This window comes from Hyperolius riggenbachi, chromosome 5 (genome assembly GCF_040937935.1).
Source record: "Hyperolius riggenbachi isolate aHypRig1 chromosome 5, aHypRig1.pri, whole genome shotgun sequence".
Taxonomy (NCBI): domain Eukaryota; kingdom Metazoa; phylum Chordata; class Amphibia; order Anura; family Hyperoliidae; genus Hyperolius; species Hyperolius riggenbachi.
The window spans coordinates 265972121-265990740 of record NC_090650.1 but is presented as its reverse complement, the minus strand read 5'-3'; the positions used below and the strand labels follow the sequence as shown (position 1 = coordinate 265990740).

Genomic DNA, 18620 nt, shown 5'->3' with positions numbered 1-18620 from the left:
AGAACTGGAAGGGATCACTGTAGGAAGAAAATTGTGAGCTTCTGAGAAGAACTGGCGGTGAGGTTAGTATGCAATATTCACTTGCAGCTACGTCATGTGTTTATTTTAAATAATTTTACTCGCTTCAGGTTCCCTTTAAAATACCTGTATTGATAGTTTGCACTCAAGACTATAATGAAGGACACGGGTCTGAAACACCTTAGTACTTGTATAAATATCTTGAACATGTCTGAATGGCAGATAAAGATCCCAAGATTGTGTGTGCTGCAGATTTCCCCTTGCTACTACTGTCTGTCCTGCCCAGCTGTGGATGGGAGCCGGGGCAGGCTGTTCCTGATCACTTATGTTTCCACAAGTGCCTAAGCATTCAGCATAGTCCTCTGCAGCAATTAAATATCATTTAACTATGGTGGAAACAAATATCTTACTTCGCAATGAAATAAACCTCCAGACAAGTAACATCAGGATAGAGGCCTAAAACAGCTTTGCTCTGCACTTGTTAAACATTTCTGCCAAAGTTGGGCTTGTTTATACACTTTGAAATGTACGGCTGCATAATCACAGCTCTGTAAAAGAGAATGGACACAAAGTGAACAGAAGGCGCCGGTTACAAAATAACTTTAGTCTGTACAAGTCAGCAAAGTGGACATTAAAATAAAATATGTTCGTTGTCAAATGCAGTACTTATTTCGTTTTTTTCTTTTGAGTATCTGTAACTTTTATCTTCTTGTGCACCTCGTGTTTTTCAACTTTTTCTTCTACATCTGTGGTTTCAACTTTGTCCCGAGGGATCTTCCTTTTCTTCTTGGGACATTCTTCTTGTACTGGAAATTAAATATTTACAACAGTGTTAAACAAAAGCAGGATATCTTACAGAGCAAGTTCCTGTTCATGCAATGCCTGAAGGCTGCTCTTAGCTAAGATTTTAGAGTGGAATAAGTCTATTCTAGAAGAAAAAGGAGGAGGTTTAATGGGTCTATACAGCACATTATCAGTAAGGACCCTTTCACACTGTTCATTGCATTACAGTGTATTACCAGGAGCGTTCTGCACTAGCGGAGTTACTGTCTTAAAGAACTGAGCATGTGCAGAACGTTCTCGAAGACGGGAGCACGATAGGGAGGTTTCTCGTGGCTGGCTGATAGGGGGTTGCTTGTGGCACAGTAGACCGGGTGCTGGTTCAGTCTGGAACTTTACCAGCGCCTATAATAGAAGCAAGGAGGGGGGGGGGGGGGGGGAGCGCGGTAGTACAGCGAGGGAGTTATTGGGACCACAGGGCTGGAGGAAGCCCCTGGTAAGTATACAGTTGTGTTCAAAATGATTCAACCCCCACTGAAATTGAGTGTTTTGGCCAGTTTGACATTGATCTTGATCATTTCAGTCATCTTTTTTTACAATCAAAGAGTCACTTGTAAGTCAGACAAATATATAACATAACATTTATAATGAAATAGCCACAAATGTTTTTTTCTGTGCTCACATCATCAGTTTTTATTCAACCCCCAAGTGACATTCATTCTTAGTACAACATCCTTTTTCAGTTATAACCGCTTTTAAACATGAAGCATAGCTTGACACAAGTGTCTTGCAGCGATCTACGGGTATCGTAGCCCATTCTTCATGGGCAAAAGCCTCCAGTTCAGTCACATTCTTAGGCTTGCGCACTGCAACTGCTTTCTTTAAGTCCCATCAGATGTTCTCAATCGATTTAACTCTGGTGACTGCGATGGCCACTCCAAAATGTTCTAGGCTTTAATCTGCAACCATTCTCTAGTGGACTTGGAGGTATGCTTGGGAACATTGTCCTGTTGAAAGGTCCAACGTCTCCCAAGCCTCAGGTTTGTGACAGTCTGCATCACATTTTCATCCAATATCTCCTGGTACTGAAGATAATTCATGGTACCTTGCACATGTTGAAGCTTCCCTGTACCTGCAGAAGCAAAACAGCCCCAAAGCATGATTAACCCCCCGCCAAGCTTCATAGAAGGCAAGGTGTTCTTTTCATAGGCCTTGTTCTTCCTCCTCCAAACATAGCGTTGATCCATGGGCCCAAAATTTTGTTTCATCAGTCCACAGAACACTATCCCAAAACTTTAGTGGTTTGTCCACATGACTTTTGGCATACTGCAGTCGACTCTTCTTATTCTTTGGAGACAGCAAGGGGGCGCGCCTGGGAGTTCTGGCATGGAGGCCTTAATTACGCAGTGTGCGCCTTATTGTCTGAGCTGAATCTTCAGTACCCGCATTTGAAAAATCTTTTTCAGTTCCTCAGCAGTCACACGGGGACTTTTCTCCACTTTGTGCTTCAGGTAGCGCACAGCAGTCAAAGTCAGCATCTTCTTTCTGCCACGACTAGGTAATGTTTCAACAGTGCCCTTTGCCTTGAATTTGTGAATGATGCTTCCTATGGTGTCTCTTGGTATGTTTAACATCTTTGCAATCTTCTTATAGCCATTGCCCTTCCTGTGAAGCGAAATCACCTCTTCTCTGGTCTTCCTGGACCATTCTCTTGACTTCACCATGTTTGTAAACACACCAGTAAATGTCTAGAAGGAGCTGAGTATCAGTCATTTTAAATATGCCTAATTGGTGATTATTATGCTTGATTGCTGCTCGTTAACATCCACTGGTGTTTTCAATACCTGATCAAAAACACTTGAATGAACCTCTGTTCTTAACCACTTGCCTACCAGGGCTTTTCTGAATGATCTGTGCTGCGTAGGCTCTCCAGCCCGCAGCACAGATCAGGTTTTAGCCAGGGCGATCAGACTTACCCCCTTTTTTCCCCACTAGGGGGATGTCCTGCTGGGGGGGGGTCTGATCGCCGCCGGCTCTCTGCGCTTTGCGGGGGGGGGGGGGGGGCTCTTCACAGCCCCCCTCCGCAGCGTTTTCAGCGCTCCGTCCCTCTCCCTTCCCCTCTGAGCTGCGCAGGACGGATATCCGTCCTGCGCATTGTAGGATAGGCTTCAGCCTATCAAATGACGGCGATCCCCGGCCAATCAGAGGCCGGGGATCGCCGATCTGCCTTACGGCGCCGCTGCGCAGCAGCGCCGTATGATGTAAACAGCGGGGATTTCTTCCCCGCGTGTTTACATTTTGCCGGCGAGCCACGATCGGCGGCTCTCCGGCTGTTCACGGAGACAGCTTTCGTGAACGGACATGGATGGAAACTTGCAGACGACCAGTTTACGCCAATCGGCGTTAGCTGGTCGTCAAGAGGTTAAAGAGACACTGAAGCGAAAAAAAAATTATATGATATGATTTGTATGTGTAGTACAGCTAAGAAATAAACCATTAAGATCAGATACATCAGTCTAATTGTTTCCAGTACAGGAAGAGTTCAGAAACTCCAGTTATTTCTATACAAAAAAGCCATTAAGCTCTATGACTTTCAAAGTCTTGGAGAGGGCTGTTATCTGACTTATTATCTCAACTGTTATTTAACTATTTACTTTTTCTCTGTCAGAGGAGAGGTCATTAGTTCACAGACTGCTCTGGAAGAATCATTTTGAATGCTGAGTGTTGTGTAACCTGCACATATTATAGAATGATGCAATGTTAGAAAAAACACTACATACCTGAAAATAAAAATATCAGAATATTTTCTTTGCTGCTAATCTTCTAGTAATTATTTATAGTACACAACCAATTCATTATATCATATTTTTTTTTTCCGCTTCAGTGTCTCTTTAAGGCCTCCTTTCCACGAACTGTTGATAGGCAGTGAAATGCCTCTCAAACTCACAACTGCTCACTGCTGCCTGGTAACTGCTCACTGCTGCCTGGCAACTGCTTGCTGAGCACACAGCTCAACAGTTCGTGGAAAAGAGGCCTAAGAGTGGTAGTCTTTAAGGGGTTGAATAATTGTGTCAATGAAGAAATTACAAAAAAAAACATTTAACCACTTCCACACCATAAAATTTTGTGCTGATCTGTGCTGCGTGGGCTCTCCAGCCCACAGCACAGATCAGGTTGCAGCCAGGGCGATCAGACTTCCCCCCTTTTTTCCCCACTAGGGGGGTGTCCTGCTGGGGGGGTCTGATCGCCGCTGGCTGCTTGCGCTTGCAGGGGGCTCTTCAAAGCCCCCCTCCGCAGCGCTTCCTGGCCTCCTTCCCCTTCCCTCCCTCTCCCTCCCCCTGTGAGCGGCGCAGGACGGATTTCCGTCCTGCGCCTGATGGGATAGGCTTTAGCCTATCAGATGCCGGTGATCCCCGGCCAATCAGAGGCCGGGGATCGCCGATCTCCTCTACGGCGCTGCTGCGCAGCAGCGCCGTATACATGTAAATACCGGGGAAGATCTTCCCCGTGTGTTTACATTTACGTGTTCACGGAGACACCCTCTGTGAACTGACATGGAACGGCCGCTCGTAGGTATACACTTCAGGATTCAGGGGCGTATATATACGCACCGAGAATCCGGAAGTGGTTAATACTATATTACAAAAACAAGTGATGTCATTTTAGTAGCATTTGGTTCTGTAAAATGTCCTTGTAAGATTTCATTCTGAACAATTACAAATGTACACTAAATTCCCTAAAACCCTTTACAGCATTGGGGGTTGAATAATTTTGACAACTGTAAATCCTTTTATTACTAATGTCTCAGGTACAGTTTTTAGTGCTTCCTTATGCTGCCTCTGTCAAACTGCTCCAGTCTCTGACAGTTGTGAACCACTGTTCTGCCTTTTCCCTAAAGCCTTGAGGCTAGAAGTACACTTTTTGCATCTCACATCCATCCCTGCAATATATAATCACTTATATAATTCTTGTGTAGATACCATTTAACTGAAAGTCTACATAAGGTATTATTTAAATCCTTTTCCATAATTGGTACATCAGAAGCCACAGTAATGCCTCTGGGGTTTAGGCCCAGGCTTTACAAAACTAGAAAGGTTATTTCCCCAGTGGCATAATAAGCTCTCACCAGATACATGTATCACAATCCAAGTGGATGAATAAAAGAAATAGACGTTGTCACAGACCGCGAGCCGGTCTGCGGGTGGGGTAAATCGATCAGCGTCAGAAATCCTCTTACACGGTCATTTGTTCATCACGAAGGGTAACCCGCATTCGCAATTTGATGAACTGACTCGCGAAGGGAGCGTTCTGATACCAACCGAATCACTCCACACACATATACAATTCAAAGATCTGCCACCAAGCGAGTTACACAGCCCGCTACTGTAATTTTACTAGGACTTCGAGAACGCTATATTAACCCTTAGCAGTATGCAAGAATCTGGGTCAGATCGTTATGTCTGGGCCGGGTTCTCGCATACGGGTTAATAAATGTGTACTTCTATTAAACACAGGGTAGCGAGTTCAGGAGAATAGGTACGATTGTGTATGTTCAGCAACAGGTCATAACCGCTAAACGATTTTTAAACGTTTAATAACACAAATGCATTACATACAGTTATATACACCTATTAACATATAAACCACAGAGCTTAAAAATAAAAGGAATAAAACAGAAAGTTCTTACTTAGTTAGCTGAGCAGTCCATTTGAAGCATGAAGAAAATAGTCCAGTTTAAACGTAGGCATTCAGCTTAAAAGTCCTTTGTACACAACATGCGCCCGGTTCTTCCGTGAGCACATGTCTGGACTTCCCTAGTCGATGTAAATTGAAGAACTGGGTGGAGTTCCTTGCAAACGCTTTTTACTGACCAGAGTTTTGGGGCGGTCACTACCTGGAAAGTAGGTGTGTTTGAGGCAGGGTTACCTCCTAGCAGGCAAGTTACCACCCACAGACTTGGAGCAAGGAATGTACCAATTATTAATAATTTGTGTAATTCCGCCCCAGATGGGTGCAACGCAAATCCGAGACCATATTCATAAGCAGCATGCGACTCTGTATTAAATGAGACTATACACGTCTAGTCTAATGAATTGGCTCTACGCATGCCGGATAAAGGGGTCTCTCTATTGATTCCTGATAGCCAGAAAATTATAAATCATGTGAGTGATAGAACTGATTTCTGGGTATCAGGAAATGTGTTTGTTGTCTTTCTGTGCCAAACCCATCTTGAATTATTAATAAAGTAAAGGTTCTCATTGTGTGAAGCTATGAGCTTGGAGGGAAATGTGAGTCTCAACCAGTTTGAGCTGGTTTGGTGGAACATGAGCTATGTGACCAAATGTCTGCTGTCCAGGTGGTCTGGCCACGTGTGAATTCTTTCCTGACCTGAACAGGATGTGGGGGGAAGGTTACTGTTCTCAGTAAGAGAGAGGGAAATTGACATCTATTGTGCATTTACCCAAGACTGACAGGGACTGCGCACGACTATTGCGAAAATCGTTGGCGTTTACGCGCACGACTTTCGCAATATCCGTCACAGACGTTAAGACTTTATAATAATTATAAATAAATAAACAAAGTATACATACCTGGGGCTTCCTCCAGCCCCCTCTGGCCTAATCGATCCCTCGCCACCGTCCTCCACCGCCTGCAGCCTCCGCATATTATACAATACAACAACATTTGTAAAGCACTTTTCTCCCATAGGACTCAAAGTGCATCCATATTGCCACTAAGTCCTCTGGCCCGGGGCATACTGTGCAGGTACAGTCCCGGCTGTGTGCCTTCCTGTGGCAGGGAGTGTTCTTCGGCCATGGGAGCGTGCAGAGCCACACTGCGCTGACTGGCCCCTGACTGGATTACTTACAAGGGCCAGTTGCAGAGGCTGCAGGCAGTGGAAGACGGTGGCAAGGGAGCAATCAGGCCGGAAGAAGCCCCAGGTATGTATACATTTTTATATCCCTCGTCTCAAGTACACTTTAAAATGTTTACTGTACCCCAAATACATAAGGTTTTCAAACAGAAATTTTGAGATCACTTTTGAGTAAAAGTGAATAGCCAATTACTGTGTCCCTCTGCCTCCCTTTGTGGCTCCTTCTGTCCCCCTGTGCCTGTACACTGTCACCTTCCATCCCCATGCACTCTCCAAATCCAGAGATTGCCATTGGAAGCTTCTCATCTCCCCGCCGGAATACATCGTTGAGTGGCCTTCCTCTCGGCTCACAGCTCACTCTAGTGCCAGCATTTCCTCCTGTATGAAGCATAGTTTTATGCAACATGCAGTAGGTGATACTGGCACTAGAGTGACCTTTGAGCGGAAAGAAAGATCAATCATCCCTGACTCCAGCAGGCAGCAAAAGGGGACAGAGGGTGACAGAAAGAGTCCCTGATAGGATGCGTCTGGATCGGCATGTCATTGGTAGGGTGTTTGCATCTCGGGTGTTCATAAGTCGGGGAACACACACACACACACACACACACACACACACACACACACACACACACACACACACACACACACACACACACACACACACACACACACACACACACTTTCTTATGGGACATAATTCTAAGTCTTAAAACATGCACACCAAATGTGAAGCCAAGATGAGTTTGTCAAGTCTTTTAGGAAAGCTCTCCTGGATAAAGCGTGAAAGCAGATAGGACCTGAGCTCAACCACAATTACAGTTTAATCCCTTTTATTATGCAGTGTACATAATGCAGACACAACATTTCAGTCGGGAGCCCTTTCAAAAGGGCCTGCCCAAAACATTGTACACTGCATAATAAAAGGAATACATTCGTAATTGTGGTTGAGCTCTGGTCATATCTTCTTTCAGGATTCTTGACAGGGGTGGTGGTGGTGGATCACCCTGAGACCTTGGTGCTCTCACACCACGTACCCATAATTGGTGTAGCCAGCGGGATCATTGCCACTTGTTTGGGGGGGGGGGGGGAGAAAGAGCATACAGTGGCTTGCAAAAGTATTCAGCCCCCTTGAAGTTTTCCACATTTTGTCACATTACTGCCACAAACATGAATCAATTTTATTGGAATTCCACGTGAAAGACCAATACAAAGTGGTGTGCACGTGAGAAGTGGATCGAAAATCATACATGATTCCAAACATTTTTTACAAATCAATAACTGCAAAGTAGGGTGTGCGTAATTAATCAGCCCCCTGAGTCAATACTTTGTAGAATCACCTTTTGCTGCAATTACTGCTGACAGTCTTTTAGGGTATGTCTCTACCAGCTTTGCACATCTAGAGACTGAAATACTTGCCCATTCTTATTTGCAAAACAGCTCCAGCTCAGTCAGATTAGATGGACAGCGTTTGTGAACAGCAGTTTTCAGATCTTGACACAGATTCTCGATTGGATTTAGATCTGGACTTTGACTGGGCCATTCTAAAACATGGATATGTTTTGTTTTAAACCATTCCATTGTTGCCCTGGCTTTATGTTTAGGGTCATTGTCCGGCTAAAAAAGGTGAACCTCCGCCCCAGTCTCAAGTCTTTTGCAGACTCCAAGAGGTTTTCTTCCAAGATTGCCCTGTATTTGGCTCCATCCATCTTCCCATGAACTTTGACCAACTTCCCTGCTGAAGAGATGCACCCCCCGAGCATGATGCTGCCACCACCATATTTGACAGTGGGGATGGTGTGTTCAGAGTGATGTGCAGTGTTAGTTTTCTGCCACACATAGCATTTTGCATTTTGGCCCAAAAGTTCCATTTTGGTCTCATCTGACCAGAGCATCTTCTTCCACGTGTTTTCTGTGTCCCCCACATGGCTTGTGGCAAACTGCAAACGGGACGTCTTATGCTTTTCTGTTAACAATGGCTTTCTTCTTGCCACTCTTCCATAATGGCCAACTTTGTGCAGTGCACGACTAATAGTTGTCCTCTGGACAGATTCCCCCACCTGAGCTGTAGATCTCTGCACCTTGTCCAGAGTCACCATGGGCCTCTTGACTGCATTTCTGATCAGCGCTCTCCTTGTTCGGCCTGTGAGTTTAGGTGGAAGGCCTTGTCTTGGTAGGTTTACAGTTGTGCCATACTCCTTCCATTTCTGAATGATCACTTGAACAGTGCTCCGTGGGATGTTCAAGGATTTGGAAAATCTTTTTGTAGCCTAAGCCTGCTTTAAATGTCTCAATAACTTTATCCCTGACCTGTCTGGTGTGTTCTTTGGACTTCATGGTGTTGTTGCTCCCAATATTCTCTTAGACAACCTCTGAGGCCGTCACAGAGCAGCTGTATTTATACTGACATTAGATTACACACAGGTGCACTCTATTTAGTCATTAGCACTCATCAGGCAATGTCTGTAGGCAACTGACTGCACTCAGATCAAAGGGGGCTGAATAATTACGCACACCCCACTTTGCAGTTATTTATTTGTAAAAAATGTTGGGAATCATGTATGATTTTCGTTCCACTTCTCACGTGTACACCACTTTGTATTAGTCGTTCACGTGGAATTCCAATAAAATTGATTCAGGTTTGTGGCAGTAATGTGACAAAATGTGAAACTTGAAGGGGGCCGAATACTTTTGCAAGCCACTGTATATATCCTGGCTTCAGCCCTACTTGACAGAACAGTGAAAAGGGTGTTTAAAGTGTACCAGAGCTCAAAAGTAAAAAGATTTTATAGATACCTGGGGCTTCCTCCAGCCTCATCCGCCTGGATCGCTCCCACGCCGCTGTCCTCCGATGTCCGCAGCTCCGGTGCCGGCTCTGCATACTTCCGTCAGTCGGAGCCAGTCTAGCGTAGGAGAAGTGCGCTGTTTGCATATCTCTCCAGCAGCCGCTGGAGAGATACGTAGAGGGCGCACTTCTGGATTATGTCAATCCACATAAAACCTGAAATTTTTTTTATTATTTTTTTTGGCCAATGTAAGGTCTAGTTCTTGTTTAAAAGGAATTTGCACACTATTCAAACTTTTTGTTCACCACTATTCAGTTACCTTTTAGCAACCCCACGATTTACTGACATGACCCAGGATGCAAATTCTTGTGACTTTATAGCAAATACAAAAACATTGTTACATACACTACTACAGAGTCCTACATCACACACTTCTGTGAGAAAACATGCCAAACTGCAGCATGCAAAATTGTTCACAAATGTACTGTACATAAGCATACAAGTGTAATAAGGACAACTGTAGTGAGACTGAATCCTTACCAGCAGCAGTTTGTGCAGTTTCTGCATTTGCTTTATGGTCATCCAGTCCAGAAAGCCACACTGAAAGACATGTGAGTCTGGCTGACGTGCTCACTTCACAAAGTAAAGATGGTGCACAATGTACCTATAAATCGACCACAAATGAAAAGCTTTTTCAGTATTACATTATACAATTTTTAGAGGTTTTCAATTTTAACTACTGTACAGTCACTTACAAATGTAACTCATACATAAACATGTTTGATCACAGGGCATCGATTCCAACCCCCACAGCAAATCGATATTTAATAGATTTCAGGAGAAAATCTACTGAAAATGTTAACGAAATGTGGCATTTCACTGTTTTCTGCAATACAATTGCCCATCAATCACTACCCTCAATCAATGGAAATTTTCTGTCATGTTCATGACCGATTCTTTTGATCAATTTTAGGTAGAACTCAATCAAAATTCGATCAGACAATAGAGGTCTGACAGATTTAAACAACGTGATCCAGTCAGAATTCAGTCAGGAACATTGGATCTGCAAGCTTGTTCAGGGTATATGGCTAAAAGTATTAGAGGCAGAAGATCAGCCATGCAGCCAGGATATGGGCATTGTTTAAAAGGAAAAATATATATGCAATCCTTCATATCCCTCTAACTTCAGTTGTGCTTTAAGATAATTTTTTTAGCGGGAGAAAAGGCAGGTTTAGGTGATCTTTCAATCAGATTAGCAAATCAAAAATTGGTTTACATATCATTGGCAAAACCTGATACCTTAGGGATTAGTTTTATAAAATACATTTTGTTCACGGCAGCAGCACCGGAGCCTGCATTAGAATATCATTGTCAATTACTATACAAAATGGTTAGGAGAGAAACCTTGGCCACTGGGCTGACACTGCTCTGCTCAAACATGTTTTTTTCAATACAGGAAGTATAATAATAAGGGGCACATTACCAGGTAATCTTTTATTGCATGAAAATACTGCTGATCTTTCAGGTAAAGCTTGCTTACGAAAGGCGATTTAAGAAACACCAATATATTACACAGTATTATTTAAGAAATTGTAAAAGTCGCAAGTTACAAACTTCCCAGTATGGAATAAAAAGAAAAAAAAAATTCCAAAAAGAGATATGTGAAAAAGGCATAAAAATCTCATGTCAATGCTAGGGCTTGTTCACACCATACGCACTGCCATGCGCATTTTTGGCAAGACGTATGGTATGCGATCAGCAAGATCATCAGAAGTGCATAGAGAGCACTTCTGATGTTCATACTATGTGCGTTGCGCAATCGCACTGCTGCACGCATTTTGGCAAAGTGCATCGCTGATCTCATTCACTATAATGAATAGGATCAGCAACGCAACACATGGCAACGCGTGTGGCATGCGATCAGGTGTGCTTGCGTCCCGAATGCATGGCCATATACATTGCCTAAATGTGAACGAGGCCTCAAAAGGCATGGTTTTAAATGGCAAGTATCTTTTTCAGCTCAAAGGTCTTGTCTATGCATTTCTGAAATGGCCTTTTCTAAATAATATTACTGGAGGTTTTCAGTCAAATGATTTGAATGGGAAAAGAGAAGGCCAACACAAATGATATGGATCTTCTCATTGTCCTGTAATAGTGTGCATTCTTTAGTGACATTTTTAAACTGGTTTCCCAAACGCACTGCTGCAAACAGCACACACGTTACTGGAGTACGAGCACATTATCGGATGAGCATTACCGGACTCGACTAAGACTAATCTAACAAGTGTTAGAGGCAGACACACAAACATCAGAAGTGCAAGGACTGCTGTAACGATTGGTGTCAGCACACAGAGAGAATCTGATTATGGATGATCTGCAGAATCACCAATAATATAAGTATGACTAACCTCTGGACACCTAATGAAGTGTAAGTGTTTGGTGCAACTGTAGGCTATCTCCCGTGGGGTGGGAGACACAGATAACTTCGGCCAGAGACCACCTGAGGAGCAGGTGGCCCTCGGCTGTGCAGGGACTATCTCCTTAAGAGAGGAGATAGAGTTAATCTGGCAGCCAGTGATTCCCTGGTAAACTGGTAATCAGATTGTACTGAAGCCAGGGGACTCCTATGGGGTAGAGGCCACTGGCTGCACTGCAGGAAGGACTCTCTGACGAGCAAGAGTCCTTGCAGCTAACTGACACTTGGTGGAATAGTGTCATGGGTAGTACAGACAGACTGAACACTCGGAGGACGAGTGACAGACAGGAGGGCAGGTCAGGTCGGCAACACACGAGCAGATAAGGTACAAAGACAGAAGGCTGATTCGGTAACCGGGTACAGGCAAGGTTGGCAACTGGTAGGCAGAGGTACCGAATCAGAAAGCAAGAGAGAGGTCGACAGAGCAAATGGTCATAACAGATATAAAGCACAATCCTAGTCTGGGGTGTGAGGTCCTTGGTCTCGACACCCAGGAACTAGTCTAAGGAATAACACAGTATCCTATGCTTGGGTGTGAGGTCCTTGGTCTCAACACTCTGGAACTGGTCTAAAGTATAACACAGTAATAACAAGAGCGTAATCTGGCTAAGTGTGAATTCCCAGGTCCACCTGGTTCTAACACACTGTAGGATCTGACTGAGGTCTGAGTGCTCACACATAAGTATTCGCAACGGCAGACAACCAGCAACTGACAAGCAAGATCTATATATACTCTAGCACTCCTCAGCGCCGCCCCCAGCCACTCAGCCAATCAGGAGTTCCGCTGGAATCAGCTGATCGTCCTGATACCTCTCCTGCTGGCATAAAGGTCCTGTCTTCTAGCGCGCGCGTAGCTCTCCATCTGTGTGCACTAGAAGGCCCAGGCAAACCAGACGCATGCTGCTGTGCGGAAACCGCCGTTCTGAACGCGGAGACAGCCGCCCCGCCGCCAGACCATGCAGCGCCATCTCCGCTATTCATTACAACTGCACTGTCTGATGTTCACACTGCATGTGTTGCGGACCAGTGCGGTGCGCAAACGCATGCTCCACGCATTGTTTTTGCAAAACACCCGGGTTGCCCATTCACTACAGTGAATGGGATCAGCCACGTAACGCAAGCAAACGCAGATGGCGTGCAAAGGTATGCATTGCATTCCGATCACATGACCATCTGCGTGTGATGATGTAAACGAGGCCTTGGTTACATTGTTAAACTTAGCACAAGATAAATGAGGTAAGCAAATACAGGATACAATAGGCAAGGCTCAGCTCCATTTCTATGGGTGTGCAAATAGTGCAATCCTCCGCAGCCTCTATCTTTTTCCTCTCCCATGCGTCCATCGCGTTGTTACAGCGCCCCCTGTGAAAATGTGCCTGCATGTCATCACGGGGGGCTCTGTTAGTAGGCATGGGCTCAGAGTAGTTAAGAGTCCCTAAGTACTCAAATTCGTGATATAAATGAGGCTTAATTGCCTCAGGTGTGTGGCTGGATGAGAAGGGGTTAGTTACCCATAAGTCCGTTATCCTCCCTGCGCATCCAATAGGATGCGTGCAAGTTGTTTGGAGCGCAGGGAGGATGACCGGACTTATGGGTAACTAACATCTTCTCATCCTGGCGCACTACTGAGGCAATTAACCTCCCTGGCGGTAAGCCCGAGCTGAGCTCGGGCTATGCCGCGCAGGAGGATTTCTCCCGATCTATTGGGGCGAATCGCCCCATTCAAAGTGCTGTGCGTGCAGCCAGCACTTTGCTAGCCGCGCGCACAGCTCGATCGCCGCCGCTCTGCGGCGATCGCCCGCACGCAGCGGCGAAAGAGGGCCCCCCCCCTGCCAGAGCCCTGCGCTGCCCGGACCAATGAGTTCCAGGCAGCGCTATGGGCTGGATCGGGTGTGCATGACGTCAGCTGACGTCCATGATGTCATTCCGATCGTCGCCATGGCGACAGGAGAAGCCAAACAGGGGAACGCGTTATATACGCGCTCCCCTGTTTGCTATTAGTGCCGGCGACGATCGCACTAGAGGGACACATGCGCCCTCTAGTGGTGTTTCATGTAGCTACCACTCTGGTAGCTTTACATGAAAAAAAAAAAAAATTAAACAAAAAAAAATTAAAAAAAAAAAAAAAAAAAAGGATTTTTGCCCATTTGGGGAAAAGAATTAACCGCCAGGGAGGTTAAGCCTCATTTACATCACGAATTTGAGTCCTTAGAGACTTGTAACTACTCCTGAGCTGTAACTACTCGTAGCGGTTACCAATGTGACAGATGCCTGGAATCGTGGAAGGAAGGCGAGTTGTAACTACGCTATAATCGCTGCCCCCGCCGCTGTGCCTATACTGGGGGAACCTACCTATATAACCTATACTCGGGGCACCTTCCTGACTAACCTATACAGGCTACCCTATACTGAAGGCACCTACCTAGCTAGCCTACGCTGGGGGCACCTACCTATCTAACCTATACTGGCGGCAACAATACAGGCTACCTTACACTGGTGGCACCTACCTAGCTAACCTATACTGGGTGCAACTACGCCTGGCTACCTATACTGGGGGCACCTATACCTGGCTCCATGGGGGTGGTGGAGATTTTTACACCCAAGGAGGGGCATTACAATTATGTGGACTGTGAAAACTTCTATGGAATGCCTAATTTAAACTAGTGTGTGTAGTACCGCTTGTTCTACTGTTTAGACGTTCAAGACATTTTTATTTTGTTGATGAAAACTTACTATTCAGTCCTTAGTGTCTCACCTTATCCAGATCTACCTTCCATAGCTTAAAATATCCATCACTTGATGAAGATGCAAGGATATGGGAGCCTTCATGTTCAAAAGAAAACAGACTCTTCACTCTAGTACATAAAAAAAAAAAGAAGTAAATATGTGTATTAAAACACGAGAGAGGGAAAAAAAAAAAAAAAAAAAAACACATCTAAGCAAATTGTTTCTAAAGATGGCCATACTACCATACATCATACAATTATGGCAGCCAATTGACCAAGTCACAGTTTTCTCTCTGATCGAATCTGACTGGATGGATATCTGTTGGCTGCCATACAACACAGGCCGATTCCCGAATGATTTGAAAATCATCAGTGCCTGTGCTTTAAAAAAAAAAAAAAGTTTACCTGTCCGCTGTCTCCCAAGTGTCCGTTGCGGTGTCCAAACTCTAGTTCCTCATTGGTGCACCATGTGCAATACGCCGGCAACCATGTTGGGTGCCTATATGGAAGAAGAGTGCGGACACAGTTCTGGACCCTCAGGGATGGCGATACACAGTTAAGTATTAATGCATGGGCTCTGGGGTGTTTAACATTTGGGGGAACATGGCCAGGGGTTTCCACTGCATTCGTCATTTGCGATTATCGCACACCATTCCCCCGCACACCCGATCGAGCAATTAGCCCGAGATCTTCCAGCATGTCCGATCTATACATGCGCCCAATTTACGCCTAAAAATTGGTCAAATCGTCGATTGGGCATGCTCTTGGCAAACTCTATTTCCATCCGATTCAATAATTATCGAATCAGATGGTCGATCCAACACCAATTTGAGAGATGTATGGCCACCTTGAAATGGACCCAATCTTCCTTACCGTGTCTCATGGGCTGTGAATTCAGACAGACATTTCTGGGATTCCATGTCATAGATTCGGATAACTTCCTCATCTCCTGCTACAGCCAGGACACCCTCCTGTTGAGTCACAATAACAAAGAATTAAACTCTGCTGCCCTGTTATCTTTGCTGAAAGCCTTCTGAAACCAGAGAAAGCATTTTAATAGGCTCCTAATTAAAAATGTATGCAATCCATCAGTAAGAATGGCTAAAATAAAAGCCACAACACCAAACAGCAATTAAACTTACTCAAGGCTGACAGAGTTCTAAACAATGGCGGGAGAATGTATTAATAATTACTAAGTACTGTAATTAGTACAGGAACTTGTGTTTCATAACTGTTCTTTAATATATCTTTAGCAGTAGTGTTGCATCGTTCTTAAAGAGAATCTGTATTGTTAAAATCGCACAAAAGTAAACATACCAGTGCGTTAGGGGGCATCTCCTATTACCCTCTGTCACAATTTCACCGCTCCCCGCCGCATTAAAAGTGGTTAAAAACAGTTTTAAAAAGTTTGTTTATAAACAAACAAAATGGCTACCAAAACAGGAAGTAGGTTGATGTACAGTATGTCCACACATAGAAAATACATCCATACACAAGCAGGCTGTATACAGCCTTCCTTTTGAATCTCAAGAGATCATTTGTGTGTTTCTTTCCCCCCTGAGGGGGGAGTGCATAGCAGAACCACAACACTGAAGAACTTGGCAGCCTTCCAGACACAGGCTGACAAGTCTGACAGGGGAAAGATACATTGATTTATTACAGAGACTGTGATAGTACAAAGTGCTGCAGTAAGCCAGAACACATTAGAATAGCTTTTGGAACTTGTAGGATGATAAAAAACAGTTACGGAGTCTCTTTAAGTTCTTTGTCATTTACACAGATAGCTCAATCACACAAGTTTATTCCTTTTCTGTTACTCTTAGGGTACTTTCACATCGCATGCACAGCATTCTATCACAACAGTAATAAAATATTATCGCAAGGCCATGCCATTATATTGCAATGGTACATTCACATCTATGCGTCAAACTCTGTTTATGAAACCACGACTCCGACTTCAGGCATCCAATATTGCTCTGACTCCTCAACTCTGACTCCACAGTCCTGGTCAGTAGTGCGGTGGATTCTGTCAGAATAACACGCAGTATGCTGTACATTTACCGCATGAAGTGCAGAATTACAGTTGCACACTTCTATGTACTGTACGCGTTGCATCATACAATGTGACTTTTCCCCTCCACTGCATTGCAATCCTGTATTTACAGGTTATGCAAAGTCCCAGTGTGAAAGCAGCCAACGGGTATCTTCTAGTTTATGTGTGAGTAGTAGTCAAGGTTTTCAGAACAACCACATCCAACAGCACTGCGCCTATGTGTGCAGGAGCCACAGGCACAAGACTGTCACCGGGCTAGGTTGAAAACAACAACCAACTATTATCTCATATCTATGGGTACCTCTCTCACTACACTGATCCACTAGTTCCTCTCTGCCTGGACAGGGAGAATAGTTTTCCCCACACAAGGCAGATCACCTGACTCCTACCTCCTTCCACTGCTGAGAGAGAAAAAAAAATGCATATATTTGTGACCATACCTGGCTGTAGCTGAGCGGTTTCATCTCTCTATACAGTTCCTCTCAGTTTAGTAATAAAGCATATACCCGTAATTCTCTCTCCACACTTTCCCTAGTTCACATGTTCCAGTTAGCACCCTGCATGCAACTGGAAACCATGTCTCACTGTTTTTATTTAACCCTTTAACAAGGACATTGGGTAGGGTGTTGAATACATAATTCCCTCCCCCCCCCCCTACACAATGAGTAGGAAAAGGGCGATACATTTTTATTGAGCTGTAGATCAGGGCCAGATCTACCATATGGCATGTTCCTAGAGATGCCTGATGATGGAAAGGCAGCTCACTCCCATCCCCAAGTGCCTTCCTGCCTCCTTCCTTCCCTGTGCAGAGTCCCAAGCAGAGTGTAAATGAGGAGGTTATTCATCCAGCTTTCTGCATTCCACTGACAAGATCTCCCATTAGTCTGGGGCACTGCTAGCTACTTAATACTGAGGGTACCTGTGGTTACCTAATGCTAAGGGACATCTGTAGCAATGAAGGGCAAGGGAAGTAATGGAAAAGTTACAGCTGGGTTTGTAGGTTAATGCAGGGCAAAGTCTAGGGTGCCAGGACATCTGTGCCTATAGGCTTTTGTAATGTAAATCCAGGCCTCCTGTAGATATTTTAGTTTTGAAGTGTTTTGCTGTTCCTGTGGAAGAGCTTTACCAGCTTCACGACAGAACCCGAAGTTAGAGAAATTTTCCTAGATGAAAATACAGACAGTAACAACCCACAAGTTATCCTAAATCTTTTCATAATGTACAATGCACTATTCACCCTAAAGTAGAGCTGAAATCTTTTGAAGTCTTTCCTTGTCACTTTAAGAGAATCAAGACAACCGCACTGCTCTCAGGAGGAAAACTGGACATGCTTCCAGTAACAGTTTTTGCTTAGTATAAAAAAAATAAAAATAAAGTCTTTTAAGGTCATTATTGCAGTTAATATGACTAGCTATGAGGAAAAGCAAGAGGACTCATACTAAAAGCTCTTTGCGTTATAAACTCATTTCCCCAAACAAGCCACAGCAAACACATCAGTACTCCACTTAGCAATTTTAATTATGTAGCATTACAAATATCTGCATTTCACATAATACACCATTTTATAAATCAATTTACACCAAAAAGCCCATTTTTACACAGGTAACTGAACTTACATGCCTACTACAGTGTTGATAGAACTCAAATTACTTTTTCAGACTGATCTGCACTTCTGAAAATATGGTTATTTACTTTTATAATGAGGTTAACATTTCATATGCTTGTAAAAGCAGGCGCGATTTATTACTGGCAAGTCTAAAGAATGTAGGTTTTGGGGATATTTACACATAGGCTTCAATTCACAAAGACATCTTTGGTAAAAAATTGAGGCTAGGTTCACAGCGTGAACTGCAATGAAGACTGGACTTTACAAAGCCTGCATGCAACAAGTTAGAAAAGGCTCATAAAA

General features: G+C 44.2%; 1 protein-coding gene across 1 annotated transcript in view; it reads right to left on the bottom strand.

The window, feature by feature from the left end:
• Positions 1-602: 602 nt before the first annotated feature.
• Positions 603-18620, bottom strand: part of PAK1IP1 (PAK1 interacting protein 1) — a 38361-nt gene continuing 20343 nt past the window's right edge. Inside the window, exons 7-10 of the mRNA XM_068236886.1 lie at positions 15532-15629; positions 14688-14787; positions 9997-10120; positions 603-824 (exon numbers count right to left, since the gene is read on the bottom strand). Coding sequence (XP_068092987.1) covers positions 685-824; positions 9997-10120; positions 14688-14787; positions 15532-15629 — 462 coding nt within the window. The 3' untranslated portion in view covers positions 603-684. The remainder of the gene's footprint in view (positions 825-9996; positions 10121-14687; positions 14788-15531; positions 15630-18620) is intronic.